General features: G+C 38.7%; 1 protein-coding gene across 1 annotated transcript in view; it reads left to right on the top strand.

Annotated features, from left to right (window-relative positions):
* DUS1L (dihydrouridine synthase 1 like) overlaps window positions 1-17732 on the top strand; it is a 1030374-nt gene that overhangs the window by 541203 nt on the left and 471439 nt on the right. The window contains exon 8 of the mRNA XM_044069730.1: window positions 17644-17732. This exon is cut by the window's right edge and continues 56 nt beyond it. Coding sequence (XP_043925665.1) covers window positions 17644-17732 — 89 coding nt within the window. The remainder of the gene's footprint in view (window positions 1-17643) is intronic.

Raw genomic sequence — 17732 nt, 5'->3', positions numbered from 1 at the left:
CCTGCCTGGGAGGGGAGCAGTCGAGGTAAGGAAGAGTCTACTGGCCACTGGTATCAGGCAGCAGTCTGTTCCCGTAGCACCTCCCTCTATAGTACCTGTTGACATCTCTGCCACTTCTCTTGCTACAGGACCCAGAGATCCTCCGCCTCAGGTTTCCCCATTGGGAATTTCCCCTCTTCCGAGGATTCTCCTGATGTTTGGAGATCCTCCTAGGAAGAGGACTTGTAAGAGGAAGCATGTAGACTCCCGAGTCTGTCACTTGGATACTGACTTTGATGAGTCAGAGGGATCCCCTAGATCCCCTCTGAGGATGTCTCCTTCTCAGACATCCTAGAACTTCTGAAACAGAGGGAAACTGGCCCACCAACAATCCCTCTGAGGATGAGTCAGTATACCTAGAGGCGTTTGGATCTCGGCCCTCCACCTCCTGGGTGTCTCCGCCTTCGACCCCTTATGCAGGTTATTGCACGAAGGCGTGGGCAGCTCCTGACTCTGTAGATCCAGTCCCTAGGAGGCCTTCAAAATTTATCACTGCCCGAGTGACAAACAATTCCTTACCAAGGGTGTCCCGCTGATGCCATGGTGGTGGCTGCGGCCACCAAAAGGAACTTGCAGATCCTTCCGTGCCCGTCCATCCTCCTAATAAGGACTCTAGGACCATGGATAGGTACGGCAAGCGGATGTTTTCCTCAGCGACCTTTGCTATGCTCGCTGAATTATCTTTGTCACTTCACCAGACTCCAGAGATATCCTGAAGGAGCTGGGAGAAGTAGTTCAGGATCCTACAGCTGCAGGGGCTCAAGCAAAGATTGCTTCGCAGCTAGGAACCCTCAATTCCATTGCTAACTCCTCCATGCGGCTAATATCTTATGCTGCGGATGGGCACAGGTGTGGCTCTTAGGCGCCAAGCCTGGATGCGGCTATGTGATTTTATGGATCCCTTTAAGGCGTCCTTCACAAATTCTCCCTTTGATGGGTCAGCTTTGTTTGGCCCTCAGGTGAAGGAAACCTTGACCAGGTGTGAGCAGGACGGCAAGACTCTTTCTGCTGTTGGAGTCCGTTTTCCACCCCTTCTAGGCCTTATCCCAAAGGACAGAAGGGTGGGAAGATGTGGTTCCGTAAATCCCAAGGAGTCACGCCGGATTCACGTGGTCAGTTTACCCCTAGAGGCAGAGGGGTAACAACAACAGACGCAGCTCTAGAGGCAGAGGGGTCCAAGAACCAGGGAAACAGGGAGCCTCTCTGATAAGCCCTTTCAGCATCCCTGAGGTGTTGCCCGGCTGTCCCTCCTTGGAGGCAGTCGGGAAGATTATCACTGTACCCAGAAGCCTGGCATTCCCTCACTCAAGACAGATGGGTACAGTCGATCATATCCAAGGGTTACATAATTCCTTTCGAGGAAAGTCCCTTCCCTCAAGTTCCCTTCCAGATGTACCAACGGTCTAAGGGAGATTGCAGAGTTAGAAATCAAAACTACTGCAAAAAGAGCCATTCAGCCAGTTACAATAGACCATTCAGAGCCGGAATCTACTCAAGGTTCTTTTTGGTCCCCAAAAGACGGGAGACTGGAGACCAATATTGGATCTCAGCAGACTCAACAAGTCTGTCAGGAAGACAAGATTCGAATGGTCACTCTTCAGTCAATTCTGCCCTTCTTACAGAAGGACAACTGGATGTGCTCAATAGATCTTCAGGATGCGTACTATCACATCAAAATTCACAGACGCTCCAGGAGATTTCTCCGCCGGCTGGGGTCCAGTCACTTCCAGTTCAGAGCCCTGCCCTTTGGTCTCACTACAGCCCCCAGAGTGTTCACCAAATGCATGGCAGTGGTCACGGCTCACCTGAGACGTCAAGGATTCCAGGTGTTTCCATTATCTCGACGACTGGCTCCTGTCAGCCACCACCAGGCATCAGCTTATACAAGCCAGGGATTACACAATAGACCTTTGTTCTCTTTTAGGCATCTCAATCAACTTCAAAAGTCATCCTTATCGCCCTGCCAGTCTATTACCTTCATAGGCAAACTTAAACACTGTTCGGATGTCAGCTACCCTTACAGAACAAAGAGTTTCAGACATTCAGACTCATGTCAGGATCATTCTGGCCAGCAAGAAAGTACAGGCCAGAATGGTTCTAAAGGTATTAGGTCTCATGGCTGCGGCCATTACTCTTCTTCCCTGGCTCGATTCTACATGCGCCTCCTTCAGTGGATGCTGTTCACACAGTGGTCATACCAGCAACTCCCAATGCGTCACCAGATTCTGGTGACACAAACATGCAAAGAACATCTTGCTTGGTGGATCACATCGTCTCAGGTTCACCAAGGCAGGTGCTTTGTACCTCCGTCCCCGATAGCCACTGTCACCACGGATGCCTCCCTGATCGGGTGGGGGTCATTATCAGGGCAGGATGGTTCATGGACGTGGCAACCGTCGAGTACCATCTGCACATAAATGTCCTGGAGATGAGAGCAGTGCTTTTAACGTTGCAAGCCCTCAACGACTTTCTTCCCGTAGGGACAATTGCAGTCCACACAGACAACATGTCTGTAGTTTGGTATATCAACAAACAGGGCGGAACCAAGTCCCACCCCTTGTGTCGAGAAGCACTCAGACTATGGCAATGGGCGATCTCCTCTCATCGGTTTCTGATAGCAACGCATATCCCTGGGAAAACCAGCATTATAGCGGACAGATTGAGCAGAGCTATTCTCATGCCTCACGAGTGGTCTCTCAAGCAATCTATAGCGGAAGAGATTTTTCTGGAATGGGGTCGTCCATGTTGCGATCTTTTTGCTACTCCCCAAAACAGCAAATGTCCAGACTTCTTCAGCCTCTTCCCTCTATCAGGCCATTCCCCCAGAGACGCTCTGACCCAGGATTGGCCCCAGGGACTTCTTTATGCCTTCCCTCCATTTCCTCTGATCCCTCAGGTGATCCAGAAAGCTACCGTTTTGAGAGCCAAATTGATTCTCATTGCCCCTTACTGGCCTCGACAAGTTTGGTTCCGTTCCTCCATCATCACCTTTTGGTGCAGCCGTGGCATCTGGACCCAGTGCCAGATCTACTGATTCACCAATCCGGTCAGCTGCACCGGTCAATCCCTTCTCTCAACCTCACAGCATGGTTGCTCCACTTCCTTCCTTAGCCAGGCTTCCTTTGATCTCTAACCCAGTTAGAGACATCATAGTAGCTTCACTAAAATCCTCTACCAGGAGGATTTACACAAGCAAATGGAAGCGTTTCTCTTATTGGGCTAAGGCCCAAAATATTGATCCTTTTACTGCCCCTGTTCAGGCAGTTCTGGACTTCTTAGCAGAGATTTTTCATGCAGGCTCCTCTTCTTCCACAGTCAGAGTTCAGTTGTCTGCTATTTCTAATTTTCATGTCGGGATAGCAGATCATAATATTATGTCCCATAGGCTCTGCAGGGCCTTCTTGAAAGGAATTTTCCTACTAAAGCCTCCAATCAGGAATCCTCCTCCTCAGTGGGATCTAAATTTAGTGCTGACATCCTTGATTCTCCCCCCCTTCGAGCCAGCTGTTTCTTGTTCCTGAAATATCTTTCTTGGAAAACTTTATTCCTAGTGGCTATTACATCTGCCAGGAGGGTGTCTGAACTTCATGCTCTTTCGGTTCGACCCCCCTATTTGATTTTTCACAAAGACAGAGTATCTTTGAGAACTAATCCATCCTTTTTACCTAAGGTCGCTTCAAAAAACAATCTGAATCAATCCATTGATCTCCTGTATTTTTCCTAACTATTCAGATAGAGCTGAACAAAAGCTACATTATCTTGACGTCCACCGTCAGCTTAGATATTTGGACAGAACAAAAAAATTTAGAAAATCTGATCAACTTTTTGTTTCCTATGCGGATAATAAAAAAGGCCTTCCTGTTTCTAAAGTGACTTTGTCCAGATGGCTTTCTTCGGTCATCACTGAAATTTATACGATCAGGGGAAAACAGCTGTGCTCAAAACCTAAAGCACATTCAACTAGGAGTTTAGCTACTTCTACAGCTTTTCAAGCTAGACTGCCTTTGGACACTATTTGGGCCACTCCTCACACTTTGTTTCCCATTACAAATTGGACTTGGCCTCCAGGGACAGAGCCAGTTTTGGCTCTACAGTCCTCAAGAGTTTGTTCCATTGAGCCACCCAGGATAGAGGTGCTAGGCGCGGGCGCGGTCCCATCAAGCAAGAATGAAGAGATTGACAACTTAACATTAAGAAGTTATGTACCTACCATAACGTTCCATGTTAGTTGTCTTCTCTCCCTCCTTCCCCCTGGCCTGGACAGACCTTGTATAAGAAACTATTATGCTAAAGACCATTCAAACCTGGTCCTTTTTACATCTGTAAGTTTCTTCTTCCTTTGGGAAGTATTGTATGCTTGGTGCTATTGCCCTTGTTAACAAACGAGATCTGGGTACTTACCGCCTTGCATCATGGGATATGGGGCTGCCTCGAGCTGGTAGAAGAAACCCTCGAGCTTAGCAAGTGCCGAGGAACCCATCAAGCAAGAAAGAAGGCGAGAGAAGACAACTAACATGGAACGTTATGGTAGGTACATAACTTCTTATTTAAATTTGTTAAAAACCACGTCCCTTGTAAATCACAAAGAAAGTGATTAGACAATTAATTAAATACATTTACTTAACTGTTAAAGGCAACACCAACCATAAAATAAAGAAAATTTATGTATAAAACCATATACACCATTCACAACTTCAAAATAAAATACGAATAAAAATAAAAAAGTAGTAACGTGAGAGATTTTTTAAAATGAGTTTTCCAAAAAATGTATGTGTGTGTGTGTGTGTGTGTGTGTGTGTGTGTGTGTGTGTGTGTGTGTATATATATATATATATATATATATATATATATATATATATATATATATATATATATATACATATATATCTATCTATATATATATATATATATATATATAAACATTGATTAATTATCATGCCCTTATTTTTCACAGTAGGACACTCGCATGTAAAAATCAGCCTTTAGTTTCAAGAGACTAGAGATGGGAGACCATTTCGTTCAGCCCTGGTAGATGTGTGGCATTACATCTAATTTGCCATACTAATTCCCTATACTCAAGGAATGCATCTATAGGGCCTCCTCTCCCCCAATTACCAATTTACTCAATATCGCTATAAATAAACTGATGGTTAGGGAATTCTGTAATGTGTTTTGGTAAAGGGTTCTTAGTGCTCCCTGTCGTATATCATACAAGTGTTGGTATATACGTTTATTAAAGCTATAAATAGTTTTACCTATGTAAAGATGTTGGCACTGTTGACAAATAGCTACATATACCAAACATTTGCTAGCACAGTTTAGTCTCTGTTTTTGGGTCACCTTGCCATACCCCTGAATATAGAGAAATTCGTTCTCGAAAATATATGGACATTGTGGGCAATGCCCACACTTTCTCATCCATCCTCGAGTCTCACCTACCATGTTTCTTTCTAACACATTTTTGAGATAAATGCTTTTTATACTCTACTAATGGTTTGTCCCCAAGTTTGTTGATAAATTCATGTTCACTGCTAAACAATACCCAGTTGTTATTGGTAGTTTCTTTTGTACTACAATATAGGGGATTATAGGAGAGTACCATTGCATTAACAAAAGGTTTTGTCTCCTAAAAATTTATTAGAAAGAAACATGCTAGGAGACACTAAAGGATGGATGAGAAAGTGTGGGCATTTCCACAATGTCCATATATTTTGGAGCATGAATTTCTTAAATACTTTAACAGCAATGTATCTAAATATTATCCAAATGCTCACTTATTTTCCCTTTAATACTCAGGAATTGTTCCTCTTGTTCTTTGAGCTTCGTCTTCCTCTGCAGTACTTTAGATTTTAAATACCTCTGTAAATAATTCACATGACTTTCATTGTTAGTGTTTTTTTAACATGTTTATTGAATTGTCACTTAAGACATAGGCAAACATTTAAATAAAACAAACCACGATAACATGTTCACAGTTGAAAACGTTATACACCAGATAAATTCTTTTATACAGTTTGTATCAGTCCAACATAATTTGCTCAATTCCTCCATTCCCTTAAATCTCACTGCTCCTCCAAAACATTATTCTGCATGTATTTTTCCCACAATTCCCACTTTTTTCTATGTAATTTGCTCCTCCATTTTTCTAAAGATCCCACTTCCAGTTCTTTTATCTCTGTTACAATATTTGCTACTTCAAATACAGTTGGTTTAGACTTTGATTTCCATTTTCTAGTAATTGGTTGTGGAGCAGTGGTTAGCATTGTCACCTCACAGTAAGAGGTTCTCCGGTTCGATTCTCAGCTGGGGTGCCTTCTGTGCAATCTGCTTGTCCTCCCTGCATTCTCATGGGTTTCCTCTGGGTGCTTTGGTTTCCTCCCACATTCCAAAGACATGCGTCTGGAGTGTTTCACCCTGGGCCTCCAATGAAAATCTGCTTTGTCCCGGTCAGACTTTCACAGTAAACAAATGTTAAATAAATAAATAAATAACTAAATAAATAAATTGCTTATTAGCAGCTACCAGAGTTAAACTTAACAAGGCCTTACTATGTCTAGGCTATTCAGATTCTGTATCCCAGCTAAAAAAAAAAAATTTCTTTTGTTGCACCCATTCGCTTACTCTATATTTATGACAGAGTAGTCTGTAGTGAATTTTTAAAATCTGACAACTCATTATGCTCACAAAACATATGTTCCCAGTTACCTTTTTCTTCCCCATCATACCTCTAACATTTACCATTTATCTGAAGAAAAATTCTTTGGAGTCTGCTGGGGTATAAAAATACCTATGTAAACGTATCCAAGCAAAAATCCCAAATCTTCTAGTCATACATATGCACTCCCATTGTTTACTTGTGAATTGCTTATCCAGGCTGCGTCTTCCCAATCTTTTCTAACCTCCTCCAATTGATTCCTATAGTTATTATTGAATATTTTATATGCCGTACTTATTAGCCCTTTTTTAACAACAGCTTCTGTTCTAGATTCAGCTAAAGACTCTACCAGAGCAGATCTTTCACTTAGGATTACCCAGTCTCCTTCTGTTTGTGTGTACTCTGATATAATTCCCTAATAGGGAAGACAGTTTCTAGCCTACAGCTCAAATGCCTTTTTAACCTCTTCCCATTCTGTTATCTTTTCCTCTCTAGTTATTTCCTCCCAATACATTGGCTCTATTGCCCATCTTCTCCTGTAAATTCAAGCCCCTTCTTACATATTCTCTGTAGCCCTAATTGCAGTCATCCCAATCAGCAGAATCTTCTTTCTTCATTTTCATGTTGGCTTAGTTCTTAGAATACTTTCTGTTACTTTATAAATATAACTCGTATGGCTGCTGTTATTCTCCTTAAGTATCTGCATTCAAAATCCCACTCTTTCCTTGTTTTTTTTTAATTTACTCCTGCTTCATCATCCTCCCTTTCCACATTGAATTATAGCTTTATGTTTGTGTAGTGTATATGAACCTTCACTCTGTAGCCCTAAAATATCCCTTCAAATCCAGTATTCCTGAACCACTTTGTTCTATTGGAAGGATCACTTATCCCATTTGACCCTTGCCCTCTTCCCCTCCCAGATAAAATGCTTTGACTCTTTATGAGTTACTAACTAGAACTTCTCATCTGGTTGAAAAAAAATATGCCTGACCTTTATATAAAACTAAAGGGGCTAAAAGCATTTTCACTGCTTGTATATTTCTGTCCAGTTCCATAAACACGTGTTTCCAATTTCTAAATTTTTGTATTCTCTTTTATTTAGTCCCACATATCCTTAGCTGCTGTAACAGAATCCTTTTAAACCGTACTCCTAAATACTTTATTTTTTCTTGGCCCCATAAGTATGGGAGTTGCTGACCCAGTTCATGCGTGGGTACATAACTTACAGCTATAGCCATTATTCTGTCTTCATTCATTTTATACTAAAAAAAAAAAAACATGAAACTGTCTCAATGTTCCACAACACTGCTATGTCATTTTCTGGTTTTATCAGGTACAAAATAATATTGTCTGCAAATGAAGCCAACTTTTTTCATTACCATACCAATTATATTCTTGAATTTCTGAGTCCCTTATTTTCTTTGCCAATGGCTCTAAATATAAAGCAAATAAACAGGAAAGAGAACACTCCCACTTAAATTTTTGTCTACAGTCCCTCTAACCTTATTGTTTCAGGGAATGCAGATGCTTTCATTGCCCTACTCATAAAATCTCAGCTTACTCTGTCAAATACTTTCTCTGCATCAAGACCCATCACTGACAGCAATATTTTCTTACACTTCCTCAGGATCATTATTGCTCTATTAATGTCAAATGTTTGCCTCCCTTCTACAAAACTACATTAATCCATATCTATTAATTTTGGCAACAGCGTTGCCATTCTTTTAGTTATCATAGCCATAAATACTTTATAATTTGTTGTATAAAATTGAAATGGGAAAATATGAAGCTGGCTGTGATGGGACTTCGCTGTCTTTAGGTATTACAGCCATCACAGCTTTATTCCAGGATGTCTGTGATTCTCCTCCTTTTTAAAATGCTATTAATCAAAACATTCCAGATCCTTATCACTTTCTTCCCTCCTAGTTTTCAAATTCTCCAAGAATACCATCTATTCCTGGGGACTTTCCTACAAATTGATTAGACATCACCATTTTTATTTCATCCCCTCCTAACTTGACTAATTGTAGAGCTCATCTGCTTGCCTTCATAAATATTTCCATTTGTGTTTCTTCTTGATTTCCATGTTTCTCTGCTGTATACAGATTTTCAGAAAATTTCCAAAATATGTCTAATATTTCTACAGGACCTCTAGTTAATTTTCTTATAGGCTCCCTAAGTTCGGTGACAGCCCTTTCTGCTTTCTGTTGCCTAAGTTGTTGTGCTAAGACTTTAGCAGTCTTTCTAATCTAATATACATTATCCAGATATTCCCTTATTTTCAATTTACCACTCTGTAATTGTGCTGCTTCTTTTTTCTGCGAGATTCCCCTTATTTTGCAATATCTTAACCTTTGTCTGCCCTCTAAATAATTCTTCTTAATTTGTAACCATATCTCTTTTTTATTTCTATCATACTTTTAAACTCCACTTTCATTTTATTCCACTCTCTATAACTTCTGAAGAAATTTATATCTTCCCTAATTCACAAATATTTCCATTACCCATTCTTTAAATTCTTCTGTTTTTAACAAATAGGTGGGGAAGCTCCAGTGTCTCATTTTTACTTTCTTACCCTGCATTTTTATTTTAGTTATTTGCACATGACCTGTAATAGCTGTTAGATGTGTGTTGAAGCTTTCAAATGAATGCAGTTCTTCCCGTGAAATATGATGTCTGTCTAATCTAACTCGGTTATTGTACCTTGGGGAATGATATGTAAATTTTCTTGAGTTCCCACTACTGAATTCACATCTTCCTTACCAAATATTTTCATAAATTTCTTCAGGAATCTGCTTTCTTTTGTTATTTTTCCCTTCTAGGTCTTTCAGACACATCCTTACTTTTGCAAATCAAATAAATTCTAGCCCCACCTTTAAGTAAAGTTCACTTCTGAAAGCTGATTAATTCTTGCAATTTTTTCTTAAACTCCATAATAACAGTTTTAAGTGGAATATAAATACATGCCAACGTAATCTTTTCCCCTTGCCCTTACTACCACAAATCTACCATTAGTATCTTTTTTTTTGTCTTATCACTACTGTAACAATTAGTATATGTACTCCCCTTTTCCTTTGTCTGTGATATTCTGATGAATATCCATCCTGGAATCCTTTCTTTATCAAATTCCCTTGTTTGCTTCTTTCCAAATGTGTATCCTGTAGCATTGCCATTTGCACTCCACATTTCTTAATGTAATTCAGTATTCTTACCCTTTTGTCTGTACCTGTGAGACTATTCACTCTGCAAAATAATATCTGTTTATATAGACATTATGATAAGTAGTTATTATTTCCATCTGTTATATATGGCACCTTTTTTAAATATCTTTTTCATGCTTTTGTGTTACATGCACTTGCTACTATTTGTCAGGTTGATCCTGTGTATGGTTATTGCTTGTCATTTCCATTTCACCCTGTCTCAATGGATTGTTTTTTTGTCATCTCTGTTTGACTCTTTGTTGCATTTTTCAAGACTTCTTGTTTTAATGAAAACCCTCAAGCAGAAAACCATTCACACCCGAGAACTAATCAACTGACATCAGACATACAAAACTGTGTTCATCTTCAAATAATAAAGTTTAACTCTCCTGACAGGAACAGTTGTCCTAAATTGAGAGCTGTATCCACATGCATTAATTGTAAGGTTTTCATGCTAAGATGCATGTAACACATGAGTACTTCACACTAATTGCTGTCTGATCTTGTTTTCATTCCCTTCCCGGATGTGAAAAAAAACCTACCTTGTATGCTTTCAGACATTATTGACCTTTTCCCTTAAGAAAAGGTTCCCTATCTTTAATTAAAATTAAATTATACTCTGTTCTAGTAAATGCATTAAAGTATGTAGTTACTAGAAACGCTGGTATCTGTTTTGAACTTCCAATAACTTCAAACTTTATTTTTTATCTAGCTGTTTGCCCTTATATTTTTTTTCATTTTACATTTCTGTTAATAAGCAATGTCCAGACCTCTCAATTTATTGCCTTCAACTTCAGCCATCTTGTTTCATTGGAAACATAAGAACAAAATGTAGAGCTGCCCTCAGCTGCAAGCTTCTCAACTGGCAGTGAACATTTATTTCTTAAAGAAAAGTATTCATTACAATTTGGTCTCTTTTTTCAAACCCACTTGCTTTCTCAAAAACAATTGTTATTGGATTAAGCCTATGGCATTAATCAAGTTATTCACCTATGCAAAAATAAAAGAAAGCATTTCATTTCTACACATATTATATTCATTGGACTTGTGCACACCATCCCCCATTTCAACAGCCCAAGATTACAGCCCATTGACTTAAAGGACATGGCTTTGTCTACATTTCTTAAAGTGAAAAAAAAAATGAAAAAGTACCAGTTTACTTTAGTATCTTTACCAGATACAATTACTAAAAATGTTTTACTATGTAGCATGCAATTTATGTCATCAAATGTTTTATGCAAATACTGCTAAGAACATTAAGAACAAGCATTGTTTTTCTTAGTTACTTTTCACCCTTTTCTCCCTTCTCCTACCTTTGCTTCTAGTGTCCTTCCAAACATTAATGATGTGAAGTGGGGCATATGCCTGTCAGTTCTTCAACAAGTTTAACAAAGTCAGCAAAAGTCAAGTCTTTCCCCGCCACTTTTTCTTGTAAAGCCATATTTCACAAAAGTGATATATGCTTTATAGTCTTGCATTTATTCATTTATTTCAGTGTTGCTGATCTTCCCCCTGTTCATGTCCATCTCCCAGCTACAAACTCGGGTTCAAGTCCAAGGTATGTCTGATTCTTCTTGTCAACACCTGTGTTTTTTCTGTTCGTCAGTCATTTTCCTTTGGAACACTGGAAAAGGTTTCACTGGCAATGTCTGTCTGTGAGCCTTACCATCAGAAGAATGAGAAGCAGATTCTCTTTCTGATTGATGGCTCACCCCTTGTTGGACAAATGTTTGTATTTCCTGCTTTGCCTGTTCTGCATCAAAAACGACTTTGATCCTCCAGGAAAAAATATTCTAAAGAGAGCTGGATACAGTAGCTTGAAAATTGCACCTGCATTTTGACATTCCCTGATTGATGGAATAAATTTGCTTGTGTTATGCCCAGTGTATAGTGAATAGTCATTTTCTGGAAATATTCTTCTGTTGTCAGTTTTTAATATTTTCCATACTGCAACAGTTTTGTCAGGATTAACTGTTTCTGGAAGTATGATTGCATCTTTACTAATACAAGTCTTGGCTGCTTTCTTATGGCCAGGTTTGGAGCATACACTTGATATGCCCTTTCAATTAGCCAATACTGCTGTGTAATAACCAGTCCAGTCACTTATTTGTGCTTTCATAATGTTAATACAGCCTGTTTCTTTCAGTTTCTCTGGTATAGCAGAACATCTCAAGTTTTCGCTGCATGCCCTGCCCTGTAACTACCATTTTTTAAAGCAGGTTTTCTTGAGCAATCTCTTATTCAGCCAGCCTTTTCTTCACTTCATCCTCTGATTTTTGCAGTTTTATCATTTTTATCAGAATAGCTTTTTAAAGTTCCTTCCATGTTTTCTAGCCATTTATTATTTGAGTTGATATACTCCTTCAGTGTGACATGAGTACATTTGACTTGCATTTTCTTCTAAACTGCTGGAAGCCATCTCTTGTACCAGAACTGGTGTTTGAACTCCATTTTGCTGAAGAACCACAGGATTCTTCTCCTAGTCGGTGCTTTCTCCTCAGCTTATCTAGTTGATTTTGTTTCAGGCAGTGTACGTACTAGTGAATAACTGAATTTTACTAAAACAGGCAGAATTACTGGCTCTTATCAGTCAGTTTCTTTTTTCGCACTGGAAAAGATGAAATTAAGCTGTTGATCAGTGTGCATCCATCTTGGGAAAAACCCTTCTAAAGAATTCTTATTCCATCTTTACCTTATTTCTTCCATATTTTTAATTCCATTTTTGTTTTATTCGACTACCGAGCTGTCCTTTCTCTGGAAGTATCCATCTTCCCCAAACAATCTAGAATCTTTTCCACTGCTCAGTCCTTAATCCCTCTCTTTTTAACAGATAAGTAGGAAAGCCCATGTTTCTCATTTTTACTTCCTTGCCCTGCATCTTTGCCTAAGTCTATACTTGTGCATGCACTAAAGTGCTTATTGGATATGTTTCAGAGCTTTTGATTGAATGCCCATGTCCTGTGAAATACTACTAAAAACTCCTGTTGTCCACCACAGCAGTAAAACTTGATAATAAAATCAAAACTTTAATAAAAAAAGAATATAACATAAAACAAGCAGTCCTCAGTCTTCCGATGAGCGCTTTCGGCAAATATGCCTTCCTCAGCTGCCGTGGTGGACAACATGAGTTTTTAGTAGTGTTTGCCTTTTCTTTTCCTCGTTGTTGACCTTCACAGTGTAAGAAAGTTTTTTACCTATGTCCTATGAATTGTAATTTTTTTTTTTTGCAGCCTAGCATACTAATTGTACTTTGTGGAGTGATATGTAAATTCTGTCTGAGTTCCTGCTAGTAAATTCAAGTCTTCTTTTCTGAATGTTCTCATATAGTTGTTTAGAAAGCTACTCCCTTTTGTTATATTTTCCCTTCTGCGTTCCCTGATACAACCTCACTATTGCAAGTCATGTTCCAGTGACCACCCATAAATAATATTCCCCACTGAAAACTACTTAGGTGTTCCCAAATTCTGTAAATTATAATTTAGGTGAAGTATAAATAATGCCAGTGTATTCTTCCTTATGACAAATCTTCTGTTATTGTGTATCTTTTTCTCTTCTGTCACTATTGGAACCCCTATCATAATCAATTTTATTAACCCCTTCCTTTGTTTTTGATACTCGGCTGAATATCAAGTCCAAAAGCCTTTCTTTGCCAGGTTTACATTATCATTTCTTTCCAGCTGTGGCACTTGTAGCATTACTATTTGCACTCTGTTTCTTAATATAATGTAATATGTTGCTTGTTCTGTAGACTAGCAGTGCCATTGAAATTCCTTATTAAAAATTGATAAGGCAGCTGTTCCAATAAGAAGCTGTTACTTTCACATATTTCATATGATCGTTCTTTTAAATATGTGTTTCCAACTTGCAAATTGCATGCATACATTAAAGCACAGCAGACTTATGGTTTGTGGCCCATCAGTCTGACAGCAATACATAGTTTCTTCTTTTGCTGAGATAGCCTTACTGTGACCTTTTTCCATCCCCAGTCAACACCAAATGCAGCAACGTTGTTTCCTTGATGCCCCTTTGGGGAACAGCCCAAAGATGTTATAGTCCAGAGGTTTCCCACAGATCTGCTTTATGCCTTCCTGCCCCATCACTTACATCCCAGATTCATCCAGGAAGCTGCTCTGCACAAGTCCAAAGTCATCCCAGTAACCCCTTTTTGTCCAGGCAGCTGTAGATCCCCCTGTTATGACCTCACCTTCTTGATAAACTTTGTGTTTGAAAGTGTTCAAGACTCTTCCGTCTCACCTGTCTAGTAAGCTTACCTAGACCTTCTCTTGACTGCAGGGTTTGTCTACTTTCATTGACGGCCAGGGATCCTTCTTATCCTCCCAGGGTCATCCAAATTATTACTTCAGCTTAGAAATGTAGTACACAGTAAGTGTATAAGGGTAAAAGGGTAAGTAGCTCAATGTTTGTAGTGTGGACCTCTTCTAAGAGATTAGACTTCTTTTCTGCTCTTTTCTGCACATGTTCCTGCTTTGCTATAGTGTCTGTGTCACAGCCATTTTAACTTTATTTGTTAGCTATATTTTAGTTTCATCAGGAGATATGAGAGAATTTAACTCATTCCTTGCAGTATAGCTGTCTTGAGTGCACACACTTAACTTGCAGTGGGTGTTGCTTGAGCCTTTAAAAAATGAGGTTACATCTTGCAGTTCAAACAAATATTCATATCTCTGGAACCATAAGTGCTATTAGAAAACTGTAAATGGCAAACTATTCCAGACAAATTAATCTTTACATTAGTGACATTCATTCAAGTTCAGTGCTTTAAACTAGATTTTATAAGCCAAAATAAAAGACGTGAATATTAATTTTGTATAAACTGCTTATGATATCTCAGAAACCATTTGAGCAAGACGTATAGTAGCAGCAGGAGTTTAGTTGTATAGCTGTGAGGTTTCATATGAAGCTATGCAGTTCTTTCTGTGTTATCTGAATTTGAAATATATAGAGAATTGTGGAAATTATTACAATATAAATAAACAGTATAGAAATAATATTCAGTATCTCTTTAGCTGCATTAGATGTAGATCAAATATCAACACAATTGTGTTTGCTATCATGTATGTTTTAAGATGAAATCTCCTGATGCCTCGTGTATAGCATGGTTTTGGAATTGTTAATGCAGATATGGACATGCAATACTTAACCCCTAGAGGCGTCAGTAGTAGATAACTATAGAAACGCCTGGAGGCACCCTCTGCAGTAATAAGTTAAATTTGATCAAGGAGTGTAAAATGTTTCTTAAAGGAAAACAACAGGATTCTATTATTAAATGCTCAACTTCCCTGTCCTTTTTCTACCTATTTATTGCCCTGCTGTGAATAAACAACAATACAACATTTAAAATGTTTTAAATTGACTGCTTCTCTCCACCAGAACAGTACCTTACTGTGCTTTGGTGGTTTCACTTTCAAAAAACTTTTATCCCTCCCTGTAAAAGCTTGCTGCAGTCTCCCATTCATTGATGTCATCAAGGCCATTGAAAACAGGTAGTTTTCTGGCCAGTTCCCTCACCAAACTGACATCGCCATGACCATCCTAAAAAATCACCCATGCAGCTCCCTGGTCCTTCCCCTACCCATACAGAAAGTAAAGGCTAGAACAAGGAAATAGTACACAAGTCAAGTCTCCTCCTGTGTCAATCACAGCAGGTAACAGCTCAAATTACCCATAGCACTTTGACAGCTAGGGAAGTTAGGTGTGAAGGGGGATGGGAGACGAGTCAAAGTAGTGCAGTTCAGGCTTCACAAAAGACTGCAGTCTAGCCATTTTAAAAAGAAGCAGCAGTAAAAAAACACTTTGAAAGTCTGTTCTGTGGCATCTGTACTGTTTGTGTTTTAAGTATTCATTGAATGTCATAAAATGTTACTTTGTCTGAAAGACAGCATATATGTATGTAAAATCAATGCAGTGACAGATGCTTTAGGAAGAAAGAGACTTGCATGATGTATTTTTTTTTACAAACAAGCACTGCATTGTGAGATACCTAGAGGCAGACTAAGCAATCAGAATTACTTCAAGATACCAGAGCCCATGTGGTCAGACTCGGAAATTAATATATCAAAATATTAAAAAAAACTGTAAATAGTCCCAGAGTGGTGTTAAAATGTAGGAGACACCAAACCATGATGAAATAAACATGATTTTTTAGTCTGTGGGTGTGGTTCTCCTTTAAAGGATCATTTCAGCTCAGGCCACCTTTAATTGGACCCTCCCATGCCTTGGGATCTGGATTTTATGTTTGAAAGCTCAACTCTGCCTCCCTTCATAGTAGCACATAACGCAATCTTAAGTTTTTGTCTTTGAAATTTTTCTTTTTAGAAGGTATTTCAGCAAGAAGGATTTCTGAGACCCACGTTTTGTATGTGGAACTTCATTAACTTGTATTCCACAAAATCAGTCTATCCATGCTGTGAAAGTAATCTAAACCAACAGTTCCATCCACCTCTAAGGAAATGATACTTTTAAGCTGGGACAAAGGATCTGTCTTGTCTAGACATAGTAAGACCTTGCTAAGTTTAATGCTATTGGTTGCCAAAAAAATCTTAGTAGAAAACAAAAATCAAAATGTAAAACAACTGTAATACAACTGTAATACAACTTATGAATATTAACAATAACAGCAGATACAGAATATTGAATATTGTAAAGAAGATAAAAAATGGAGATGGGATGTTTAGAAAAGGCATGGAGCAAATTAAATAGAAATAAATGAACACTACATGCAGAATAATGTTCATAAGGAGGGAGTGAGTTTTAAGGAAGACAGGAATTGAACAGTTTATGTAATGGAGTGAATTGTAATTGTTAAAAACAAAATGTATATATAGTGCATGAAAATAATGAAAATGTTGCCATGGTTCAATTTCTTTTTTATTAATATGTATACACCAATGTCATTGTTTAAAAAAATGATTAATAAAGATTTTAAAAAGCGATTGCCTGTACTTTTTCAGAAATATCCTTTGGATGATCACAGATAAAATTTTTTTTTTTAATTTTATTTAAATTGGACAAAGTCGTATTAAAAGACCTAGTTATTTGCTTCATATGTTGTGAACAAGCTGGAATCTATAAAAGTTTTGATGCTAGAAATACAGCAGACCTTTAGTAACCAGATCAACTGCTTTCTTAGCTAGGGCAGTGACGTCTTATTGAACATTCTTTAAAAATGTTTTATTGGATGAGATTTTGGTGGCTGTTACATGGGTTCTTTGCATAATTTTTGCAAAATACTGTAAGCTGATGCAGTATCCAGGTCTTTATCTTCAGTTATCCATGTGACTGTTACTTGATTCTACCTATGAGGACATGCTAGGGATTCTATCCTAATGATTAAAGAAGATGGACAAGATCACTTCAGATACAAAAGTTATGTACTTACCATGTAACGGTATATCTGAGTGGTGTATATCCATCCTCATCAACATAACCACACTCATGTCTCCTACCTCTGTAAGGCGAGGCCTGGGGGAGAGAACGTCAGTAGGACAGTGTAGAGCATTGTGGGATTTGGGGGAAGGAGTTATAGGCCTTGGTAAAGTCTTGATGTGAGCTGACGTGATCCTGCAGCTAAGCCCTGATTGTTGACCAGGATGGACTCTGATCTCCCAGATCTATTGTTTTGGTAAGTACCTAACTTTTTTTTTTCTGTTCCCACCTATGAAACTAATGTAAATAAACTGAAGCTAAGGGCCATTTATTTTTATTTCATTTGCATTTCTTGTTTTGCAGAAGGGAGCCTACACAACCCAGCACTGTTTGAAGGAAGAAGCCCCCCTGTGTGGGAAATGTCTGAAGAGTATTTACAAATTGTTCAGCAG

This window comes from Protopterus annectens, chromosome 4.part0, assembly GCF_019279795.1.
Source record: "Protopterus annectens isolate FY-2018-M chromosome 4.part0, PAN1.0, whole genome shotgun sequence".
In the NCBI taxonomy this organism is placed as follows: domain Eukaryota; kingdom Metazoa; phylum Chordata; order Ceratodontiformes; family Protopteridae; genus Protopterus; species Protopterus annectens.
The sequence above is the reverse complement of the archived record's forward strand: the minus strand, read 5'-3'. Positions and strand labels throughout refer to the sequence as shown.